The sequence below is a fragment of the Orussus abietinus genome, unplaced genomic scaffold (assembly GCF_000612105.2).
Source record: "Orussus abietinus isolate OABI.00-Male unplaced genomic scaffold, Oabi_2.0 scaffold68, whole genome shotgun sequence".
NCBI classification, from domain to species: domain Eukaryota; kingdom Metazoa; phylum Arthropoda; class Insecta; order Hymenoptera; family Orussidae; genus Orussus; species Orussus abietinus.
In genome coordinates this window covers 401,246-425,322 of record NW_019394236.1, presented here as the reverse complement: position 1 = coordinate 425,322, position 24,077 = coordinate 401,246, and the positions used below count along the sequence as shown (strand labels likewise).

The 24,077-nt window shown below is 46.8% G+C and overlaps 1 protein-coding gene across 2 annotated transcripts in view; it reads left to right on the top strand.

Annotated features, from left to right (window-relative positions):
* Nucleotides 1–24,077, top strand: part of LOC105695499 (protein-tyrosine sulfotransferase) — a 118,009-nt gene that overhangs the window by 90,156 nt on the left and 3,776 nt on the right. The window contains exons 1-4 of one of the 2 annotated variants that reach the window (XM_012417054.2): nt 10,914–11,001; nt 15,873–16,109; nt 22,750–22,883; nt 23,966–24,074. In XM_012417054.2, the coding sequence (XP_012272477.1) occupies nt 15,969–16,109; nt 22,750–22,883; nt 23,966–24,074 (384 nt within the window). In that variant the 5' untranslated portion in view covers nt 10,914–11,001; nt 15,873–15,968. Of the gene's footprint in view, nt 1–10,913; nt 11,002–15,872; nt 16,110–22,749; nt 22,884–23,965; nt 24,075–24,077 lie in introns of those variants that run through there. The other variant, XM_012417053.1, reaches the window with a different exon arrangement.

Genomic DNA, 24,077 nt, shown 5'->3' with positions numbered 1-24,077 from the left:
GAAAAGTATATCTAACCATTGGAGAGCTTTCCTTAAAAAAGAATGCTTGCTCAATCGGCAAACGATCGATATACAATTTATTGTTGTTGGAAAAGGATATTGCGACAATGAATAGAATTTCTATTGCATCGGTGAAGTAATAGTTTTTTTTTTTGTTATTGTCAATGTAACAAAGTCGTTTCTGGACAGATATCTTGCTGGCCCATTTTCAAGTGTTCGCGTTTGTTGCTAGCAATGCTTCTTGTTGTGGCTGTGGATGTTTTTTCCTGCGTGTCGAAACATTCGTCGAAGAAGTATTGAGAAATGGGAAAAATATATAAAAAAATAAAAAGACTCGTGCGTCAACTCCATCCCGAGTGAAGTACAATAGAAAAGGGAAAAGGGGACGTCGGAAAATACTCAATTCCCGGGATTAATTTCCCCTTGGATAATTGATAAATATCCTCAGGGCGGAATTAAACGCGAAATTAACATCGACATGAAACGGGTGGACGCGTAATCTTGTTCGCGTCCATTGCCTTCACGAAGGATTTAATCAAAGAGCCTGAAAATTAATCCGGTTCGTTCTTTTTCGCTTTACTCCTCGTTAACGAGCTTAAACGGCTTTCGCTTTAAGGGCCTGTTTAACCGAACGAAGTTATTCAGGGGAGTTTTGTTATTTCTAGTTTTTCTTTTCATTTTTTACTTGCTTTGTTTTATCCCCCTCGCGGTACGTGCAAACAAGGACGACACGTGCTTGCAATTAAGTTACGACGAACAATTTCGAGAGCCATTGCACAGAGCTATCATGCCTCGTCGTTTAAATAAACAAAACACCGTTTACATAAACCCCCGCCCATTCTCGCAGGAACAATTGCGTAACGCTCGCTCTAATTAGACGACGAAGTGCCTTAACAATTGCGCGATATTCCAGGAAGGATACTCACCAAGTGATCGTTCGTAAAATATTTAGTAGACGTTTGGAAAACGCTTTTGTTTATAAAAAATATATAAAAATAAGAGAAATTAAGCATGAAAATGGTTGAATTTTCTGGGGAGTAACAATTGCGGGAAAGTACGAAACAATTGCAGCGAGGCATTGTGGCCGGATGGAACTAATTGCAAATAATTACAAAGCAGTGTGTTTCTCGGCGGGCTCAACGAGAGCAATTTAAATTCGTGTTAATTGCGCGGAATTAACCCAGAATCCTTTCCCGGCAGATCTTCGAGCGATCGAACAAAACTCGCCCGTAAATTCCCGGCGTAATCTCTTAAACCCGGCAACAGCCAGGAAAAGCTCCTTCCCGAGCTTTCGGAAGAATTCTCGCGGAAATCGCAGCAATTTCCACTTAGTAATTGGATTTTTTGACTTGCACGGAACTCGCTCGACAATCCCGGCGATTTTCGGCGAGAAATTTCAAAACGCCAGGTCGTCGATTCCGCGATTGCGGTAATTGGAATTTCATCCTGATTTCCGATATACCGAGTATAACTACCTCATTTCGCACTTCACTATCAAAGTTGTTTAAAAAAGAAATGATACCTCCTCCATACCTTAAATTAAGAAAGATATAAAATATCTGTACAAAAAATCAGGAAATTCGGGAGTCAAATTTTAAGCGACTTCGAGCTCGCGCACTAATCGATTAAATGATGTGAAATAATTAGTAGTCGGTACTTAACGAGTCTTTGGAAAATTCTTACTTCAAGCGAGGACCTCAGGTATGGATTTAAAAAATTCTGGCAATGAAGTGAACCGAAAATTTCGTGAATTAATCATTCTGGCGAGCTGGGAAAGAGGTTTCATCCGATTTCTCAAATTCTCGGCTCGTACCTTGATCGTTAAATTCGCTGCAGGTGTCCGGTGCACTTCCGATGCACTTTACCGGTTTTACGAGGATTGCAAAACTGGAGCTTACAATAATAATTCCGGGAAGGGGGTGGCCCTGTACTAAAAATTTAGCGCCCCATTAATTCCCGTCCTTAACTATCTCTCTCTCCCTCTTTCTCTCCTCCTGCGTTCATTCCTCTCCCTGGGAAGAGAGACCGAATTTCCATGGATGCTGGACAAGGGACATACGGGGTTGGAATTCCAATTTGTCCCTATGTACGTAGCCTGGTACATACGTGTCCCGAGGAGTACCGAGAGTACACCCTGTATACGCACTGTACACATGGGTGTATCCCTCGCGTAACCCTGTGAATGCTGGGGCTTAAAAAGAAGGAGATAACCGTAGAAAAAAGAAAAAAGGAACCCAGAGATCGGAATGGGGAATACGATGTACGGGGAAAAATAATGAGAGACGGGTGAGATGCACTTAGGGCGTCGTCACATGTGCAGCATGGTGCAATTTAGAGGGGAACTTTGGAATTTAAAAAAATCCTATGGGGAAAAGAAATGAAAATCTCGAATTATTATAAACGTACCCAAACTCTCGTACTAAAGTACGTAAGTAAAAATAAATTTTTGGGCGTTCCGAAAAATATTTTAAGGTCTATTCATGCAAATGGGTGTCTTTCCTGTTTTGCATGGGCTTTTTTGTTCCAAGGAAACATGCAATGGAGGATTTTTCAATATCTGGATCGATTTCTTTTAGAGGATCTGCGTGACCTCGAGCTTTCTCCTACGGAAAGGAATCCCTATCTTTTTCCTCGGGTACTTCCGGCCTTTTCGGGGCCTTTAAAGAGATACCCCGGAAACTGTCTCGCCATGTCCGGCTTGGTCGTATCCCGGAAAAACAGGGAAGCTTCAAAGGATTTTCAAAGGAAGTCGTCCCCCGAGGGAAACTCGCGTCCCTTCCTGGAGATCACGAGAAACGCTCCCTTTGAGCCGCAAATATTTTTCGTCCTGATAAGTATTTTTTTTTTCTCCCACCATTCTAGGGGAGACAAAAGAACTTCGACTTATCGTGAGACTTTTCTGGAGGCCTGGAGTGCGCGGCCTTTATTTTTTATTTACTTTATCCCATATCAGATACCTCCGTTAGTCAGAATTAGAAGGTCCCCGAGCTTTGCCACGGCTTTGTGGAAGTAACAAACTTCAAGAGGAAAGATTTGTTGCTGGGATATGTTTATTGGAAAAATGTGTCGCCAACTCGCCCTGGGGTTGGGCCGAGGGAGATATTTCAACGGATACCATCCTAACATTTTCCACCGAGCTATTATTTTTCCGACACCGCCCTTAAGTGCCTGCTGGAAGGTTCTCCACCTTTAAAGGTACGGAAAATAAATACACGTCATTTTTATACATTTTTCCGGGCGTTAACGCGTGAACATGGAAACTGGATAACCTAGATCGAACTACTATCATCCCCGACGTAAATTAAATCTTGCAGTTGAGAAAATAATTATCTGTTCATTAGTTATACGTAATTGATCCCTTTTGATGATAAATATGTAAACTGTAAATTCAACTTGTTATTCCGTATCATACATTTTTCCAGACAAATCCCAAGGGCCTCGTACCGAGTAAGGAAGACCTCGCGACGAAGGAAGATGATTAATGGCATCGCAAAAGCGAACTAGTAATCATTTATTCCCCGGTTCTCGAGCCACTCCTTCATTGTTACAAGAGGGCGCGAAATGTAATCGGGGAAAAGGAAAACCGCGGGAAAAATATTTCCCGCGAGCAGAGAAATAAATCTTTCCGACGCGCGAGGTGTCGGCTCGATCTGTTTTCGAAATAAAAAAAAAACTCGCACGAAAGCAAATAATTCTTTCGTTGAATAATAACAGTTGAAATTAAGCTACAGTGATAATTATTGATTTTCGCATTTCGCAACATTTTATCCCCTAAATTGGGATTATTTCGTCTGAAAAATGAAAACCATATTTTGCGCTCGAAATTTCGGTTTGTCGATACATCCATTAACGGGTACAATCTGTTAGCTGTAGAATCATTATCGCTACCGTCGATTTACACATTTCGCAAAACTTGGTCCTAGCAAGTAGGAGCTACAAGTTGCACAAGTTGTTCCTGGCAAACATCCACTCGCGAGTTCGCAAGCCGCCGATCCAATGCCATTTGCTCGGAAGCGAGGATGCAAGCTGCATGCAGCTTCCAGACCGCAAAGAGATTGGCCCCCGCCAAAGTGCGGATAATTTATAAAATTTATTCCATGCATACACCCACGTCCTTTCCGCGACACCGTCCTTTTCCCGCTCGACGGGGTGCGATGAAAGTTTTCCGGCTCGCAGGGAGAGCTTTCGCGAAAGGGTGAGCTTTCCACCCCTGAAAGCCCTTTGCAAATTTCTCGCCCTTCCCGGGAACGGCGGTTTCGAGAATCGAATTTCCAAAAATCGGCTAGAAATCGTTTCGACCGACTTTTCGCGACTTTCGACGCCCTTTTCGCGAAGGGGTTATCAATAAACGAAACATCGACGGAAATCTGAGGTAGTGATTTTGAAGTTTCTCGCAAAATATGAGCTTCCATAAATGATAGTCTATTTAAAATGACACGAAATGAGGGAGATAGGAAATTCCGAGGGGACCGTCAAGGGTGAAAGTTCGGAGTTTCAACTTGAAAAACCCTTTTTCCACGTTTTTCCCGGCGAAGCCAGAGGGGTTTCCGCGATTCGAGGGTGTTCGTCCGGGAAAGCTCTCGTCGCTTTTCGGAAAGGACAAAACCTCCCTCGAATTCTACCCTCTTTCGCCATCCACCCTTGCAGTTCACGCGAGTTTTTCCCCGTAGCGGAATTTCGCGCGGCGGCCGTCCGCGCCTTTTCAGCGCAACTCGTCGCGCATCGCGTTTCCCTCCAGCTAGAAAGAAAAATGAAAAAAAATATATATATTAAAAAGCGAAAGAGACAATTAGAAGGGAGCGCTTTCGGAATCGTTAACTTCCAGGCGCGAGGGGCGCGGATTCCGCGGGCTCCTAGCGGAATTCCACGGGAAATTCTCGCGCGATCGCGATTAATGGCGCGTACAAATTCCGCGCCCTTTTCCCCGCAGCCACGCTTCCGGAGGCGGTTAAATTAGATTCTAAATTCGTTTGACTTTCCATTCGGCTTGGCCGTGGCATCGCGGCCGCAATGGCCACGGTTCCATCCGTTTGTTCCAATTAGTTCGCGAGCTCGTGTGATTTGGTCTACCGCGACGCCGTTAGCACGCAGCTTCCGCACCGTCAGAAATTCTCTGAACCTGTATATCTCTCTACACCTCCGCACATCCTCGTTCCACCCTCCTCTGCAAACCTCGCGTCTCCCCTTTCTGGAAAAAAAAAAAAGAGTGACTAGCATCACTCGATTCGTCCTATAAAAAATTCACAAATCGTTTCCGCTCGCCGGGAATAAAACGAAAGGACCAAAAATTAAATGAGGATTAAACGGATGAAATAAATTTGACATAGGCAAAAAGTAGAGAATGGGAGAAAATTAATTCCTGACGCCCTATGATTAACTCCACATTCAGCGAAATTCGGCGAATTTGCGCACTGGTGCGCATCCGACATGGTTTCTCCCCCCATCCGCGTTTGTTTCATTGTTTTTATTTTTTTTAACTATTTCGTTGTTTTATTCCTCGTATTCTATTATCGCGAGTTGGGAAAATGTTTCATTTCTGCCGGTTTCCCGATGGAGGCCGATTCTCGCAATCGAATCAAAGAGCACCCAATAACCTCTCGAAGCGCTCCAATTAATTCGCGATCTGGTCTACCGCGACATCGTTAGCGCCGCTTCCGCTACGCAGGCCGGATTATGCATTTCTGCACATCCGGGTGTGCTCTCTCTCCCTCCTGGGTCTCACTTTTTCCTCGCCCCTCGTCCCTCCCGAGCCACTTTTTTGCCCTCGTCCTCGACTTGCACACAACGATAATTAAAGCGAGCAAGTGCTCTCCAAATTTGCAAAATCAACGGATTGCCTCGTTCCTCTGCCAACTGGGAGATCAATTAAAAGCCGTTTAAATTTACCCCGAACGGATTAACTGCTGCAATTAATAAATGGCATTAAGTATCTCGATTAACCCGCCAAAGGCGATTTGGTGCACCCTCGAATGCATTCAATTTGCATTTGGAAGTGTTTGAGAAAGATTAAAAGAAATCAGCGTCCTGCTCAACTCGAATCCTCGGATTAATAACTGTTAAATTTCTATTAATAAGAGGCGAGTCTTTAAAGCTCACAGGAATTGTGCATTATTTCTGGGCTCGCAAGAGCATCCTTAAGGACGCCCACGATCTCCCGATTGTCTCTCCCTCCTTTTTGTCGCCCTATCTCGTCGTATCGCTATTCCGCCCCGGCGCGGCGCCATTTTGCCATTGCACTTTTCCCTTAACGTTTGCTCGCGACGCCATCCAGTTTTTCTCCACGCGGATAACGAGGGTGCCGGTTAACTTTTCCGCGAAGCGGAGGCTCTGTGAGCTGGGTTTTTCCTCCGCGAGCTGTCCATTCATCTGGTTTATTTATTTATTTTCCTATTGAAGCGAAACCTGACGGTAGGCAATGTAGGTTCGCTCTTGAAAAAAAAAAATGAGCGCATCGAAAGGTGCAGGACTTTCTTTTTACATTTTTTTTTTTTCACAATAAATTATTATCTATATTCTCATTTCTTACTATTGGCGCAATTTGCCTAAATGCTTTCTTTTCCTTTTGTATTTCTAACCCCTCGCTTTACGGTTCATAACAGTGTATTAGGGTTGAATTTGATTTTTAATACTCTTTGTGTGTTTGTGATCATTTTTAAGCATTCCTTCTATTGTAATATTTCTTATCCCTTCTCGCGTGCTTATATCTTCTTATTCTCCGAACGATTAAATCCCATTTCGATAACGAGACAAATATTCGCAGCCCTTCCCTTTCATTTCAGAAAATTTCAGAAACCCTTCCAGTCTCTCGCCCCCGCGTAACGAGGAGGCTGCGGCTTAAAGTTAACTTTCCGCGCGGAAAGTTGCGTCGAACTTCCCCTGGGAACTACAGGGCCCGGAAAAGCTCGGAAAAGTAGCTGCCGGCGAATCGCGAGAGACCGATTTGAGCCCGCTCGACATTCTCTCTCCGTCTTCCCCATCGCTCGCAGTCGTTCGTGATTCTCTCTTTCCGTTCCCTCGAAATTCTGTCTCTTTCCATTCCCTCGAAATTCTCTCTTTCCGTTCCCTCGAAATTCTCACTCTTTCCATTCCCTCGGAATTTTCTCTCTTTCCATTTTCCCGAAACTCTCTCTTTCCGTTCCCTTGAAATTCTCTCTCTTTCCATTTCCTCGGAATTCTCTCGTTCCGTTCCCTCGAAATTCTCTCTCTTTCCATTCCCTCGAAATTCTCTCTTTCCGTTCCCTCCAAAATCTCTCTTTCCGTTACTTTGAAATTCTCTCTCTTTGCATTCCCCCGAAATTCTCTCTCTTTCCATTCCCTCGAAATTCTCTCTTTTCGATCCCTTAAAATTCTCTCTCTTTCCATTCCCTCGAAATTCTCTCTTTCCGTTCCCTCGAACTTTTCTCTGTTCGCTTTCTCTCGAAATTCTCTGTCTTTCCGTTCCCTCGAAAATATCTCTCTCTCTCTCTCTCACGATTCGCCGATGCACCGTGGTTGCATCTACCACTCCACCCCCCGGAATTCGAGATACGTCCGAGTCGAACGGCGCGCATTGATTGCCACTATCGCAGTTGCAGCTGCACCCGAATTTCCGGCCGCGGAATTCTCGGGCGGAGTTTCCGCGCGAGATTACGAGTCTCTCCAGAATTCCGCCGCCCCAACCGTGTAAAACCCGCCGCGAGGAACTCCGGGACAGCGCCTAATTTTCCGCGCCTCCACCGCGACGTTTTACGGCGCTTCCTAAAACTGTGTAACGTGGGGATGACTATGTCCCCTTGAAGCTGCTGCTTAAGAGGTTACACCACTTTGATATCTTAAGATAATATAAAAGTGTCATATATACATACCAAAGAGAGAAAATATTTATAATACTTTTCTCCAAACTGGGTACACCGTATCATTTGAAATTTCATCGCGAGATTATGAAGACCCTACGGAAGAACGCGATGCTCATGAAATTTCACTTTGGAAAAAAAATGTCTTTTTTGGTTCTCCAAGATAAATAGAATTTTTTTTGTTTCGAGAAAATTGAAATTTCACGAGCATCGCGTTCTTCCTTAGGGCCTCCGTAATCACGGGCCAAAGTTTCAGATAATTCGGTTCACCCAGTTTGGAGAAAAGTTTTATGAATATTTTCACGTTTTGATGTATATATAAAAAACAAATAAAAAATTCGAATTTCCTGTAGAACGAAACATATTTTCCCTCCACTTCAATAATCGTACAATAAATGCTTATCGATAGGAATTCATTCAATTATTCTCTAAAAAGCAATTCGCAAACGCAGCAGTTCCTTACCAAGCATCAACCTGAATGCACTCCTCGAAAAAGTATGTTAGTCCATTTTCAAATGCACAACGCGTTCAAGCAGGTTCGTATTATGACCGTGGATTATTTTTCAGCGTGTAGAAGTTCCAGACGGTTCCGCGCATTAACTCCGAGATCTCTCTAGAAACTGCAATGTCGGTAAGCTCGGTCGGTAAGGGAGTCCCAAGCCACGTTAATGGAGGTTTGAGTACACATCGCATCGCCTATTCCCCGAATTCGGGATGCGGATGAATCATGCGGCCCAAGACGCGGCGGAACTGCCTGACATTCGTCCGCCATCTTGGAAAAGGGGGGAAGGGATGTATACGTATGTACACGCGGGGGTGTAGTTGGGAAAACTTGGCGTATCTCGTTACGCAAACGGCGCGCCCGGGGAAGAGCATCAGCGGCTCGTTTGCACGGTATGCAGATTAGTACATTCGCGATCCGTCAGCAGCTGCACTCTGGCGGCGTTTCGGAGGCATTACGCCCTATGACCTGGTTTCTAACGGGAGGCGCCCCGTTGTTTGCTCGGCCGGTGCATTAGAAGCCGCGGTATGCCGGGATCCCCGATTAATTGGATCGGCACTAACCGTTGCATTACCGCAACGAGCGTTGCTAGCTTCGAATCTGTTTGCTATTAAATTTCCAAATGGCGAGATGGCGAGACGCCATTATGCTCAAATCCTTATTTCGCGCGAGTTGACTATCAGGAAAGGACGAGAAGAATTACTGTACGATTCCGGACTAAAGAGCGGGAGCGCGAGGGAGTGGGGGAAGAGCGCGTCCAAAATGGCGGCGGTCATCGCGGCGCGAAGGGCCACCCTCCACCTCGAGTTTCCTTTTTCACCCTGTTCGAGCTGCGCGAGACTTGCAGTTTTCGGAATTGCTCGGTTGTGGAAAGGAAGGTGGCAGTGGTGTGCGGATATCGCGTGGTCGTCCGTGAGATGGGTCGTTCTCTGTTTTTTGCGCGATTTGGTCGGCCAGCGCTCGGTCGAATTACAGGCGGCGGGTTCGCGGCTCGTTCGAGGGGAATTAGGTAAAAAGCATCCTATTACCGTTCCGAACACGTACTCGAGGTTCGCCGAAGGTGCGACGCAATCGGAAGCGGGATCGCCCAGCGCCTGCCGTTGAGTGTCCATAACGGCCAAGATAGCGTCGGCTTATGAGCCAGCTGACTCTCGTCACCTCGAGTTTTCGTTATCGTCCCGTTTCCGGGAGGACGCGCCGGCGACGATAAAACCTTTACAATCGGTTCGAACAAAATGGCACGGAGGTGATTACGTGATTCTTTCATGGGAGTTATCGGCAATAATTGGCCAGACTGGCTGAAGAAACGAGATTGCTACCCCACTTCCCAAGATGGCGGGCGCGCAAGGGGACAGCCGACTCCCGCCACCTCGAAATTTCGTTGCCATGCCGTTTCTGCGAGGAGAGTCTGGCGGGCATAAAATCTTTACGATGGCCAAGAACAGAATGGCAAGGCTCCGGGGACAAGAGCCCAGTAATTGAGATAAACGAGGCTCGGTACCGACGTGGAATAAAGAAACGCCAGCTCTGAATGGAACTCCGGAAACTCCCTCGGTGGGATAACGAAGCGCCCTCATTGGTCGGCCCCGTGAAAAAGTAATGTGACTCTTCGTAACGGACGGGGCGACTCCGAGTGACACGACCCGATTGCACGGACTTTTTCGCTTTTCCTTCCTCCCCCTGCGGTAGCGCATTGTCGAGGTGTAATTAAATTTTAAATAGCGCGCCTAACGCGCGACCTCTTCCGCCGGGGGCAACCAAAGCTGGAGCAAGAGTCGACCATGGAGGGTACACAAGAGCGGAGTCCCCATGGTCGAACACCCCTCAACCGCCATTTTGAATTCTGTTCCGAAATAACCCAAAAGAAACCCGCGTCGATCCATTATGAAGCATCTCCGTCGACCCCGGTTTCCTTTTCCCGGCCGAGTTTTTCCGCCCCCTGAGGGGAATGTGCCCCATTCCGGGGGCATATTTCCCCGCGTGCCAGATCGGCCGCCCCCTTCACCCCTTTCCCCGTCGATGCTTCCCGAGTGGCTCTTCTCAGATTTAAAGAGCAATAAACCGCACGTGACTATCCTACCGAAGTAACTCCTACCCTCGGCCTAGGGATAAATCCTGGGGAAATAGAGGCGTCCGGCCTAAGGGCTGTTTCCACACAAGCGATCGATCTGCGCCGCCATCGAGCCGATCGTTAAGGGTCGCTAATTAGTGGCCGGATATGCGCGGCTTGGTTGCTCCTTCCCAACTTTTTTCATTAAACTTCCAAGGATGCCCATCCTTACGGTGTCCTGCGGGCCGCTCTGCGGATATTCCGCGCGGATAACGGTTATCGACGGAACCGGAATAGATTTTATGGCGCCGTGCCTCGAGTCCCCTTTATGCGATCCGCCGCGTATAAACCGGCCGCCATGACAGTCGCGCTCGTCGTAAAGCTCGCGCGAATCCACGCCTGGTGGCCTCTCTTGATACTCGATATAGTTCACGGCGACACGATACTCCGACGCCTTGTATTGACCGGTCTATCGAGGATCCAACCGAAAGCGGAATCGCGCTCCAGTTGCCAGAAGAATATCCCTCGAGGGGACTCCTCGTCGCCGCCATCTTGAAACTCTTGCCGAAGACCTACCACGCGATAATTTACTTATTACACACAAACTACTGTACAAAGTAAGACACCGAACGAAGAATCCTGCATTTTACAAAGGAATAGTTAATCTAGACACCCATTTTCTATGCGTATCGAGCCGATATTATTGTTTTGAATTTCGTTCTTCACCGCGGGCGCCATCTTGAAACTTCTGCCGAAGACCTGCCACGCGATAATTTACTTATTATATACAAACTACCATACGAAGTAAGATACCGAACGAAGAATCCTGCATTTTACAAAGGAATAGTTAATCTATATTCCCATTTTCTGTGCATATCGAGCCGATATTATTGTTTCGAATTTTGCTCTTCTCCACGAGCACCATCTTGATTCATCCGCGACGCCGTCCACGGATGGAAGCGCTTAAGCTCGAAATCATGGGCAAAAAAGGCGTTTTGATGGACGACATCCGTATATTATGGTGCAGACAAGGAGAAACGAATAAAAGGGTAGGTCGGGGTCGATGGTGGAGGGTCGCAATATGTGGCGGGTGTCGCCATCTTTCATCGCGGCCGCCAGTCGAAGAGGTTAGGGCCGCGATGGCGGGAAGCCGCGCGAAATAGGTACAACCGGCCATAACCTACATTGTCTTGTTTTCCCCCAACCCCCGCGGCCCATTTCGTCGCCGCCCCGGTTTTAATCTTTTCCCGGATATATCGCCGCAAGACAAAGACGCGGCCCTGAATTTCCGCGGCGCTGTAAAAAGGAGATGGCTTCCATTTTTATTTTTCCTCCCCCTCCCTCTTTCATTTCTCGCCCCGCGACCGGCCGAGGGAGGAGCACCCCTTTGTTCCTTTTTCACTTCCTTCCTCTTCGCGCTGTCGTCTCTCGAAGGGAGGAAAAACGGAGGAAAAAGTGGAGGAAGAAATTCCGAAATAAAAAACTCGAAAGTCCTGGGACATTTTCCCAGGTGTTTCCGCGTTGCGTCGCGATTTGCGAGCGAAACGAGCCCCGTTTTCCGGGCGGTAAGAGGGGTTCGGAAAACCGCGTCCTTTTGTTAAAGTTATCTGAAAAATGAATTGAAAAGCACCCTAATCGGACTTTCATGGCGAGGGTGGGAGTAATTCGCGGTAATTACTGCCCTGACTGCGAGTTTTCAGGATCTCTTGCTTCTCGCAATGGACGCGGCCGTCCGTGCCTCTCATTGTCTTTGATTCGTGTTTCTTGCGGCTTTGTTCCTTCGTTTTTCGCCTTTGCACAGGGGTTTAATCTTCCTCGGGATATCGTCGCGGGACAATGACGTAGAGCGGATCTCCGGACTGCTCGCCGTTGAAAGGACTCACACTTTTTCCTCCATTTTATTTGGGCCGACGTGCGTGAATTTCTCGCGCCCCCTCCAAGGAGCGCCTTCCGCGAGTATATTGCAACCTGGAATGAAACCCCGTGCCTGGAATGAAATTCTCCGCTGGAAACCGGAACTCCCCACGCCTGAAATGCATAAAATATAACTATAGAAATACTGCAAAAAGAAATGGCTGAAAAAAAATACAGATATCCCTAACCGGTCATTTTCTACCGCGATCTTCCAATTTTTCGCCTGATTTTTCGCCCCTGATAAATGCTGCAATAAAATTGTATAAAAAAGACCCGGGAATTCCTAATCGGTTTCGACATTTTTTCCCGCCATTTTCCGAGCTTTATTTCGGCTCGGCGAATTTTCTCGACCCACCTCGGCCTCGAGGCGCTTCTCGAAAGCTGACATTCTCTACAGCTGACATTCCCGAAGGCCGATAATCGCGATCGACTGGTCGATCGAGCCTTTCAGACTGGCAATTCTAAATTATCAGCGTCGACGGCTCTGCCGAGCTCGAATCCGATTATCGCGAATCGTCCAAAAGTCGATATTATCGGAGCTGGCTCGATTTATCGCGTTAATGTCTCCCCGAGGTTCTTACGGCAACATCGGCTCTCATAAATTATTCCGACAAAGGCGGGCCAGTAGGACCGAATCCTTAAATCAAAAAGCGTTCAATTCCCTCCCCCGAGAACTCTGCAAACATTCCGCATCCCCCTCGCCCCCGGGACTCATCCCTCATTGAATCCAAAATTCGATGAAATTAATCGCCGCTTGCAATTTATTACTTATTCGATTCTCGAGAAAAAGTAAATCGCGCGAAAAAAATATTCACGGCCCACTTCGCCCGCTGCTTTTCTCTTTTTTAAGTGTTCCTCGAATTTACGTGTTTGTAAATAAATAATTCCGTGCCCTCGGCAGACTGTGAACAAATTTGTTCAAGACTTCCCCCCCGACTTATACTTGTAAATCGCGTTCTTGCAGTCGCGAGTCACGACCCCCTCGGACGAGGGTTTTGAATTGAATTCTAGGTTAAGTCGAGTCTAAGAATAATTAAACAGTGCATCACAATTACTTCCGCCCCTCGATCTTAGCATCCCCCTTAATAGTCTCGTTAGTCTTCTCGCCCCTGACTGGCGCATTCTATTAACCCCGATTTTACATAGATTTTTTTCTCCCCTCCGAGCCCTCTCAGCAACTAAACTGACAAAGAAAATTCCATTAACAATTTCTCTCTTGTTTCCTGATCCTCTATAAATCACCAGATAATAAAAAAAAGAAACAAATCTAACCTCAATATACAAACCCCAAGATGGGCGATCCTTGTCCTACCCTAATCCTGTGTCCTTTTATTCCCTTACTTCGGGAATTATTAACCTTGGGTATAATTTTAATTGGGAAAAAAGATTACCATTAACAATTTCTCTTGTTTATAATCTTTAGTAAATCGTCAGAGGATAATGAAAAACAAGACAAGAAGTTTAACCGCGAAATATAAACACCCACGAGATGGGCGATTGTTGTCCCATCCTATTCCTGTTTTCTTTTATTCCCTTTATTTCGGGAATTATAAACCCCGGGTGAAATTTTCTATAATGTGAAAACCGAGTCAGCGGGAGATATATTCAACCCAGGAAAGCTCCGGTAGATTACGGATCGCAATCCGGCCAGTATATTACTTCTTGCTGCGATTCCGCGGATGACCAGGCGCAAATCGTCCCCGGTAACTCGAATCGGGCGAGAGAATCGTTGCGTGTAAAGCGAGAGTAATAGATCAGATTACGCGTGCCATCAGGAACCGTCGACGGACTTGTCGGGTTAGCGATGACAAACGACCTTTATGATTGGTAGTCGCCGACGGGTTTTGAATCACGACTCTGGCTCTGCCCGAGTGATTAAATTACCGACGGTTTTCGCGCCCCGGTGTACCAGTTAAAGGGTGGTTCGCCCTCGAAACTCGATTACAGAGGAGGCATCATCATCGGTCTGCCCTCGCCAGGCCTGATCTACTCGCCTTTCTGTCATTTTATCTACCTCTACTCCTACGCCTTCCTTTCAAAAAATAACATAAAAGCTTCGCATAAAAAGTCTCCATCCAAAAACAAATTTGTGAGTACATCACGCCAGGCCAGATTTACTCGCATCTGTAATTTTCTCTACCTCTACTTATGCATGTTCCTTTTATAAAATAAATCCTTAACATAAAAAGTCATGTCATCCAAAAACAAATTTGTGAGTAGATCACACCAGGCGTGATGTACTCACAAATAAAATAAATCCTTAACATAAAAAGTCATGTCATCCAACAACAAATTTGTGAGTACATCACGCCAGGCCTGATTTTACTCGCATCTGTAATTTTCTCTACCTCTACTTATGCATGTTCCTTTTACAAGATAAATCCTTCACATAAAAAGTCACATCATCGAAAAACACATTTGCGAGTACATCACGCGACAAAATTGTACAAATGTTCTCGAACGAAAAACATCCTCGATGCAATATATACACTGTTAAAAAGAAAATATTGTAGTTTTATAACATTTTGTAAATTTAGTACATAAGTGCACTCATTTTTCTGCATGATTTCACAATATGACGTTAGAAAATTACAAATTTATCTTTGAAGTTATCACAAATCTACAGTAATTCCCATTCGGAACGTGAAATTCATCGTTTTACCCCAAATTTGTGTATGAATTTTATAAATATTTTTAAGAGGGTAGCATTCACATAGAGTAGGACGAAGTAATCGATACTCGATAAATCCTAATTATATCCAATTCCTTGCCGACCACGTGACTTTTATTTCGCGGATTTCTGCATGGAAAGGGTGGAGGAGGCAGGAATCCGTTAATCGGCGATTAGCCCGAATTAGTCCAGTTTCCCGAATCTGGCGAAGCATCGACGCGAGAGGGTCACCGTCTGATAGTGATCGAAATCATGATTCAAAGGGGCTCGTGCAAGTGACACGTCGTTTAGGCACATCTCCGTCACATCGCGCCACTCGTCCGCCTTCTCCTGGTCTGTCTGTAACGTTTGGATTTACGAGAGCGCCCTCGTAAACCGGCGGTTGCAGGTAATCCGGAGTCGGAAATTCAGAAGCTTCGCCAGAGCGTTTCGCATAGCCGAGTATCGTCAGCGGAACTTCCTAAGCCAAGAGGCACAGCTCCCGTGAATGCCTAAACGCGCGCCATAAAGTGCTCGTTACGGGGTACAAAATATTCATTACGAGCCCGGAGGGACGCCTTAATTTTCCGGAAAAATCCTCGACGCGCCGAAATTATTTCCCCCATAACGCACAGGTCGGGCGATAACGATTTCCCGCACGCAGTTAACGTCGAAAAACTCCCCTCCAAGTTGCCTCGAAAAGCTTATGGACTCGTAAAATCCTCCCCGCTCGAGGCAGGCGGAGATCCCCGTAATTGGCGCCATAAAGCGCCGTATCAATTATCCGGAGGACGACGTAAATTGCGAAAATCCCTCGTTTTCCACATTTTCCCGCGGAGGATCTCCGGTGTTAAATTAAATATTTCGTAAAGTCGTTGGGAACTGCAATGGGATGACGAAGCTGACTTCGATCCTCTGTTTCAGGTGTGATGAGCTAGTCCGGAAGGTATCAGGTGCAAGGCCTCTATCGCTGGTCCGCGAGGCGACAGAATTCGAGGGATCTTCCTTATCGGCCGAAGGATGACGCTACTGTCGACCCGCGGGGGGCGCAGGGGGCCCCTCATCTGCCTCATCATCTTGCTCTTCGTCTTCTGCCTCTACCAGCTGGGCATCATCTGCGGCAACCAGAAAGAGCCCACCTCCATGATGGTGGCGAAAGAGGTAAGCGACTCCAAAATTCGAGCGCCTGTAAAGCCACGCGTTTTAAAACCTCTTAAGGCGATGTGAAAGTGGCGTCAAAGAGGTTTTGTTTATAAAACTTTTCTCCCAACTCGATTTAACGAATAGTTTGAAACTTTACTACGTGAATAAGGAGCCTATAAGGAAGGTCCTGAAACTCATGAAATTTCTATTCTTTTCAAATTTGTTTATAGATATTTCAAAAATAGTTTATAAAAAAATTAAATTTCGTGAGTTTCAGGACCTACTTTAGGGTCTTCATATTCACGTTTTAAAGTATGAAACGATTTGAGACATCCAGTTCGTAGAAATGTTTTATGAACGATCGAGCTTTCGGATGCCACTTTCACATCTCCTTAAATCTATAAAACTCTTAATAGACAGTAACACGTGTATAAATTCGTATATTACAAGAGGGACTCATATCCGAAACTGAAACGCCTTTTCTTTCCCCTATTTTTTCAAAAAATGACTGTCTATACTGAAACTTCAATTTTAGTATTCACAGAATTTGCGCAAATATTTTTGATAGTACTAGTGCGTCATTCTCCCGGTTCGTTATCATCGTTCAGAATGAAATAACAATAATTATAGACACGCAAAATCTGAATTAACACATCTACTTATTTTTACAAATATCTGTCGCATAGTTTAATTCGCCCCCTCCCCCCGAATATCCTCTCCACGTAAAAGATTCATTTTTCCGTGCAACTTGTTCATCCCTTGCACTGCAGCGATGCACCGACTCGGTGCATGCTCCGGTAAATTTTCCGCGCGAATGCCAGAGCGCGGAGAATCGTCCATCGGCGAGCGGAATTCCGCAGCGGATCCGCCGTGGCCCCCGGCGATTAATTCGGAGCCGGGTTCAATTTTCTTTTTTCTCGATTTCTAAATAGAATACCGTCTGACCCTCAAAGGCCGCTGCATATTGAGAGAGAGGGAGAGAGAGAGAGAAAGGGACTACAAAACGGGTGTACAAGGAAAAAAGAAATAAAAGCGAGAAAACCCGAGTAAACCGAAAATACCAATTTTCGAGGTGAAATGCGTGAAAGACAGTGTAAAATCGTCCGTCTAAAACTCGGATAGGAAAATCATGGGACAAGAAAAATGCGACAAAATGCCAGTAGATCCCGAGAAATTGGAGTCGTCTTCCGGAGGCGGAATTTAGTCGCAAATTGCGTTTCCGCGCGGGGTCCCATCGATCCGGAGACGTGGGTGGCGTGGGAGAAAAACGAGGGAAAACGGATGACAGCCGGTTGACACTAATGACGACACGTGTTCGACGGTTCCGTCAGTATTTACCGGCCCGCGTCTCGGCAGAAATACCCGGGATAAAATTCCCCCTCTCTCAAAAAAAAAACAAATAGGGAAAAAGAAACCCTTTCGCCGCAATCAATCTTATTTTCGCGGTATCCGCTCCTATAACCTTATCCTCGATACATAACGTCGCTCTTCTTTTCTTCTCTTTCGAACGTAGAGACACCCGGAAGTGACGTGCCGGACCTGGAGGACAATTTTTCGCTCCGTCGAAGTTCAAATCCGGACTTGATGCACCATAGCACTTCAGGCTTCCTCAAAGTTCCCTTTAGGTCCCCTCTAGGTTTCCTTGAGGTTCCCTTGAGGTTCCCTCCAGGTTCCCTTGAAGTTCTGTTATGGCCTAGTGCGAAGGGCGACGTCCATAAATTTCCCCGTCGCCGTCGTCGACGGACACGACTTAATCGCAAGGGTGTCGATGGCCTGGATCTAGATATAAATGGAGCATGAAGTTAGATTCCAGACAAAGGGACATAAACTTGAGACATAACAGAAAAAGGTACCCTCCTCTATGGTAGCCATTTTTCCTTGCTATGCCCACCTACGCATATTTTTAATTACGCTAACACTCATATCAATTGGTATAAAAATCACGAAATCATGCTGTGCATTGATTTTAAGGACACCCAAATTATGACTGCAATTTAGCCATGGCCTTAGGTCGGAGCTCCACAGAGCGCGTCGGATGTCACTCGGAGTGCGGCGCGTCAACGCGACGTGGTTTAAAAAACAATGAAAAATGCGTTTAACCCCCTGCGACGCTTCCTCCGTGGTTTTAATTTTTGCAGTTGAATTTTCGTTCGCGACGCGTCGACGCGTAGTGCTCCGTGCGACACCTGCCGCGCTCAGTAGGACGGTGCCTTTATAGGGAAGTCGCAACCGTAAATCCGAGGCCTGACTGACGCGTCTCTTCAGGTCTGAGTCCACAGACCACGTGGTCTGAAGAGGGTCGACGAACTCGTACGAGAACCAGCGAATCTCCGCGAGGACATCTTTCTTGCCGGGTCCGTCGTTTGTCAAACTCGATGGCCTTCGCTCTTTCTCTCTGGGAGTAATTTCCCCCCGCGTTTCATTTCCTTTCTTTTGTCCAAGCCTCCCTCCCTCCCCTAGCCTTGCCACGGATTCTTGGGGCCTGCTTATGAAACTTTAATTTCGCTCCTTTTCGCGACCGCGAGAGGCTTCCACTCTTTCTTCGTCTCCTTTCCTCCCTTGTTTCGGGGAATAAAGAAAAAACAAAAAGGGAGGTTGCTTTGTGGATTCCTATTCTCTGAAGGAAACTCGAATTTCGGCGACAATTCCTCACCTCGGAAATGGGTGTCGCGCAAGTGAAGATGTACAATCGTGAGTGTAGGTAAGAAGATGCGCAATCGTGAGTATCGGTAGGAGTAAAAATCGAAGGGAAGGAAAATGCCAACTCGTGGAAAGCAGGTTCGACTTTTCCGAAATCTCGGTTCCCCACAAGGGCGCGATTCTCGCGAGGCAAGCCGGAGGCTTTCTCGAAGCTTTTGCCGCGATTTTCCGCCAGCTCCTTTGTCGCCCGGGGACACAAGGAGCCACTTTCCCAAATGAAGCGAGTGCTTTTATTTCCTCCCCTTCTCGCCAGGTGGCTCCCCCTCGCTTTTCCCTTTTCCGTTTTCTCTTCGCTGTCGGCCATCGGTGCGACCGCATTTATCGGTGTTTAGACGCTTAAGATTGCTGTTTCCCAGCGCAGTGTAAACGTACATCCTCCTAAATCGGCTCCTAATCGTCGTCGTGGGTGATGGAGGTGTTTTAAAAAATGTCTCTCCACTCCTCCGTAAGTTGGCATCGAGGAAAGTGAGGAAAATGGCGCTCTCGGGGTTTTGCAAGGTAGCTGACGTCTCGAAGGATTGGATATACCTGCAAAGAGATTTATAATGTTAAAAAAGACGCGCGGATTAATTGCGTCGCCCTAAGCTGAGATTAAGAGTGGAAATTAGCGGAACGACGGCGGTTCGATCCGGCGTCCCGATTGGCTGCGACGACGGCGGTCCGGTTATGACGTCATCAAGCCTCGGACGGTTTATTACCGGAAATGGCAATCCCAGCGAACGAGTTTCCACCGAGAGGCGCGATATCGCCCTGGGATTGGCTGAAGTAATCAGACCGTTGATAACCAGCCAATCGGCTGATTACCTCCAGATCGCCTGGGATTCCAAGGAGAAAGAAACGGTAACAATACCGGAAAGCGCCGATTCGCAAATTCAAAGAGGACCGGCGAAAGACTTGAGCGGCAGTAGCGCCCTGGTGGTGGCGGCGAGACCTCAGATTCAAATATGGCGCCTGAAACCGGCCCACGGCAACTACTTTAATTGTTATGTCTTTAACACATTGTCGGCCACTGTCACGTGTACGTGATTTCATTTAACCCGCAATTATCGGTCGCTGTCACGTACGCGTGACTTTTTTTACCTAAACGTGATACGCACCGGCGGCAACCTAAAGGCGATCAGAAAAATGCACGGCCGTCAAAGTGTTAACAATGCCCTACGTAATTTCACTACATTCATACCCTTTCACGTCATTGTACATCGAAAAAGGCGCCTTACACGTTCACAGCCTCTGTTCGTGAAATCGGAATTGCCTTTCTGGACGCAGCTACGTGAGACGGCCGCCATCTTGTTTTCCTGCACTCGAAGTAATATCGCGATTTATGCAGTCGATATGACATGCGACTTTTTCCCCTTGATCGAAAGAACATCGATTTCCCAATGTCGAAGCGTGGACGTATAACACGGCCACGTAAAAAGGGGTAAAGGACGAGCCTGCGAAAATTTCCGTCGCCGGAAAAAAATGACTTCCATCCGTCCCCGTCGTTGTGGAGCCTCGAAGAGGCCGAGGCGTCGAACCAAAGGAGCGCTCCGATGAAATTTCAAATAGGCGACGTCAAAGGAGCGCCCCTTTGCCGACAGCGGCATCGTTTCCAGGAGCGGGATGAAAAAACCCCGCTTTACATCCGCCGTTCCCGCGTCATTTAAGCGTCGCGCATACCCGGCTCTTTTTATCCCCTAGGAGCGTCTAGCTGCCGCCGAGAGATGCTTCAAAGCGATCGGCCGGGATTATTTATGCGCCCACCTCCCGGCTCTTGTTCCACGGGAATGAAACAAAAACAAAATGGCGTCGTCTCAAGACTCCTCCAGTCTTTTACATCGGGCTTCAAAATATCCGCATAGAGAAACCGGGGTAAATCAACGATTTCGCGAAGGCTCCAAAAATCATCGATCCTTTCGACCTGGGCCGCTGGTCGAGAGGATTTAAAGGTTATGGTCGCCGCGGTTGTTTAGCGCTAATTAACGGCGGCGAGGTTCCGTTAGCTGAAGTTAACGTCTTAAATTCCACCGGATCTTGGTATTAGGTAACGAATGGGAGTTCGAGAACGTATCTTCGACGTCCCGCGAACGCGCAACTTTGGCCACTCCGCAGTTTCGGCCGCGTCGGTGGGAAGGGAGCGATCTACCGCACCGGCGGAGCGATGCCGCGCTCGAGCTTCGATATGTCGACCGCGGCGCCTCCTGGCGGAGCGCGCGCGAACCTCGCGACGCGAGAGCGCGGCGGAGCCTGGATTTGAATTGCAATTAGTCGGGGAGGGTCGCGCGTCCACCTGCTCCCCAAGACCCTGGCGTCACTGATATATAAACTATATAGACAGGAGAAGCCGTTAAACGATTTAATCCTGCCTATGACATTACTCGTCGCCGTCATTAGATCGACTTTTTATAATCTTCTCTCGTTTCAGCGAAAATCATCGTTTTAAAGAAAATCTGATCTACCAACTCGCATCTCTTGCAAGTCGAAATTTGTACCAGCCATTTCACGTAAAACAAACTTCTGTTATACGGTCGTGTTAAGGTGTTATGAAAGTGTCATATATATATTTATAAATAAATCTTTTCTCCAAACTGGATGCACCGAATAATTTAAAACATTGACATGTCATTATAGCCGTCCTAATGAAGGTCTTGAAACCCGCGAAATTTCACTCTTCGAGACCTTCCTAAGAACCTCCATAATCACGCGTTAAGGCTTGAAATTATTCAATGCCCTCAGTTTGGAGAAACGTTTTGTAATTATTTTCACGTTTTAATATATAGATATTAAAGGGTCATTCTATATATACATAGAACGACTTTAAAAGATTCGGAGCACCGAAAACGGAGGTTCAAATTAACTTGAACGTAACTCCCACGTCTGCGAGGGTGGAGGCGAAGTTCCGTTACCGCTCTGATCTTGCGCCGCCATTTTCTTTTACTTCCCCTCGGTCCTACTTAGCGGCGCTTATAATCCATTTACGTAGGTTATACGGAAAACGAGCTCGGCATAAATCAAAGAACGAAAGCCAATTCTAAGCGTCGGCTCTCGATTGACCGAATCCACGAGACCGAGTCCGAGGCGCGTCGGTGTATCGCGGCTCTCTCGGTGGAATGTTTTCCAATTAGCATTCGTTCCATTGTGTCGCGACGGTAATGGCTCGCCGGGTGGAAAAACCGCGGTAGAAATGGAAACGGGAACGGGTGAGCCCGGGGTTTCGGCGATTTATGCGTCGGACGGGCAGCACCGCGACGGAGACTCGTTTCTCCCCGGCTCGGTCCTCTCTCTCTCGCCGCCGCTCGGCGCCATCTTCTCTCTTCCTTCCGCGCGCCGGCCGGAAGTAAATAGAGGAAAGCTTCGCTCTCCGGCTACAGCTGGACATCCATCATTCTTACTCGTCGCCGGGAAATTCCTCCCCGCGTTTCCCGGTCGCGTTTTAACGATCCTCGTTTGTTTTCTCCCGAGTCCAATTTCTGTAGCGGCCATTTCGGAAAATTATAACCGCCCCTTCCTCCCCTTAACAAAGACCGGATAAAAACTCCGAGATTTACATTACGCTATCGCGACAAGAGCCCCCGAATTCCCCCGCCTCGCTTGTACGAGGTTATCGAGAATGGAATATTGGCCCGCTTCGTAAATTCGTGGACGAATTACTTAAGGTTTACGTATCTACTTTTTAAAACGAACCTTCTGTTGATTATTAATTTCTTCTTTTTTTTTTTTGCAGATTGAGTCAATGCTCTTTACTCCCTGTTACCTTATCGGATAAACGACGGATCGCGTCCCCTGGCATTTTTTGACATGAAATTAAAATAGCGCGACTGCAATTCTCGGTATTGCTTTTTTCCAATATCCCTGGTTAAGAGGGAAAAAAAAAAATGCACTGCATAAAAGATTTGCCTCGCACCCTTATATGAATGGAGTCAATTTTACTGCTTAACTTAATAATCGATCCTTTCGTTTTTTTTTCTTCTTTTTTCAGAAATATGTTATCGGGCCTCTGGACCACAAGACGTACACCTACGACAGGAGCATGCCTCTTATCTTCATCGGTGGAGTTCCGCGCTCCGGGACGACGTTGATGCGCGCCATGTTGGACGCGCACCCGGACGTGAGGTGATGATACGCCCACTAATTATTAACAATTAACACGCTAACCGGCATACGAGAACAAACGTCAGCCGGTGACGTAATACCTCTCTGAGAGCTGCATGTTTCTACCGAGCGCAAATGTACAACACATATCTGTATGTACGCGTTTGTACATGTACGTGTGCGTGTATACACAGGTATACACGTGTATAGATACACATGTACGCGGGTATACACGTATGTATTCGCGTGTATAGGTACATGTACGCGCGTATACACGTATGTATTCGCGTGTATAGACACATGTACGCGGGTATACACGTATGTATTCGCGTAGATGAACCCTTAGCTTCTCTGCTCCCGGGTTTTGCATAGAGTCATGAGCGTTCCCACGAGTCTTTTATCGTGGACGCACTTAAATGCGTGTAAACGCACGACTCGAGTACATAATGGAACTGGAAGCATATCCATTGTTCCGAGATTTTCCACCTTGCATGCAAAAGGCTCGCAGCCCTCGAATCGCGTAAAGGGAAATGGGTGACTAGGAGTAGGCCTGCTACTTTCATTGTTTTTCTTTCCAAAGAGGACCCTATAATTAGAAAAAAAAAAAATACTAAAGGCCTGATTCTCGTCAGTCCAATTTTCTTCGAGTCATTTCTTTGCACTAACCCTAGAACTATCAAACCCAGGGAAAATGGGAAAATAAAAATCGACCGGTAGTTCTAGGGTTAAATGATAGTTTTATCGCCCCGAAGATCATCTACACAAGGTGGGGTTGCGACCGGACCCCTCGCGAATTTTTCCAGCTCCTATGCTAGATCGTTCTCGTCTCTCGGCGGGAGTTTTAATTCAAAGTACACGCATTAGAAAGAAATTGCAGTTAGTATAATGGAATTTAAGCATATTTCCCTGGAGGTTCCCGGGCGAGAATCGCGCGCTGAAAGCCCCGAGGAACTCGACGAAGTACCTCGAAGGACTCGAGCGAACCTTAAGTACATTTTCCGCGGTTTTCTCGGGAATTTTGATTCACCCAGTTCCCTCGGGAGACCCCGGGGAAATTCCACCTTGCCGCAAAGTGCAGCGCTGACTCGTTCCCTCTCTCGTAGATGCGGCCAGGAAACCAGGGTAATTCCGCGGATCCTGCAGATGAGGTCGCACTGGCTGAAGTCCGAAAGGGAGAGCATGAGGCTCGTCGAGGCGGGCATCTCGAAAGAGGTT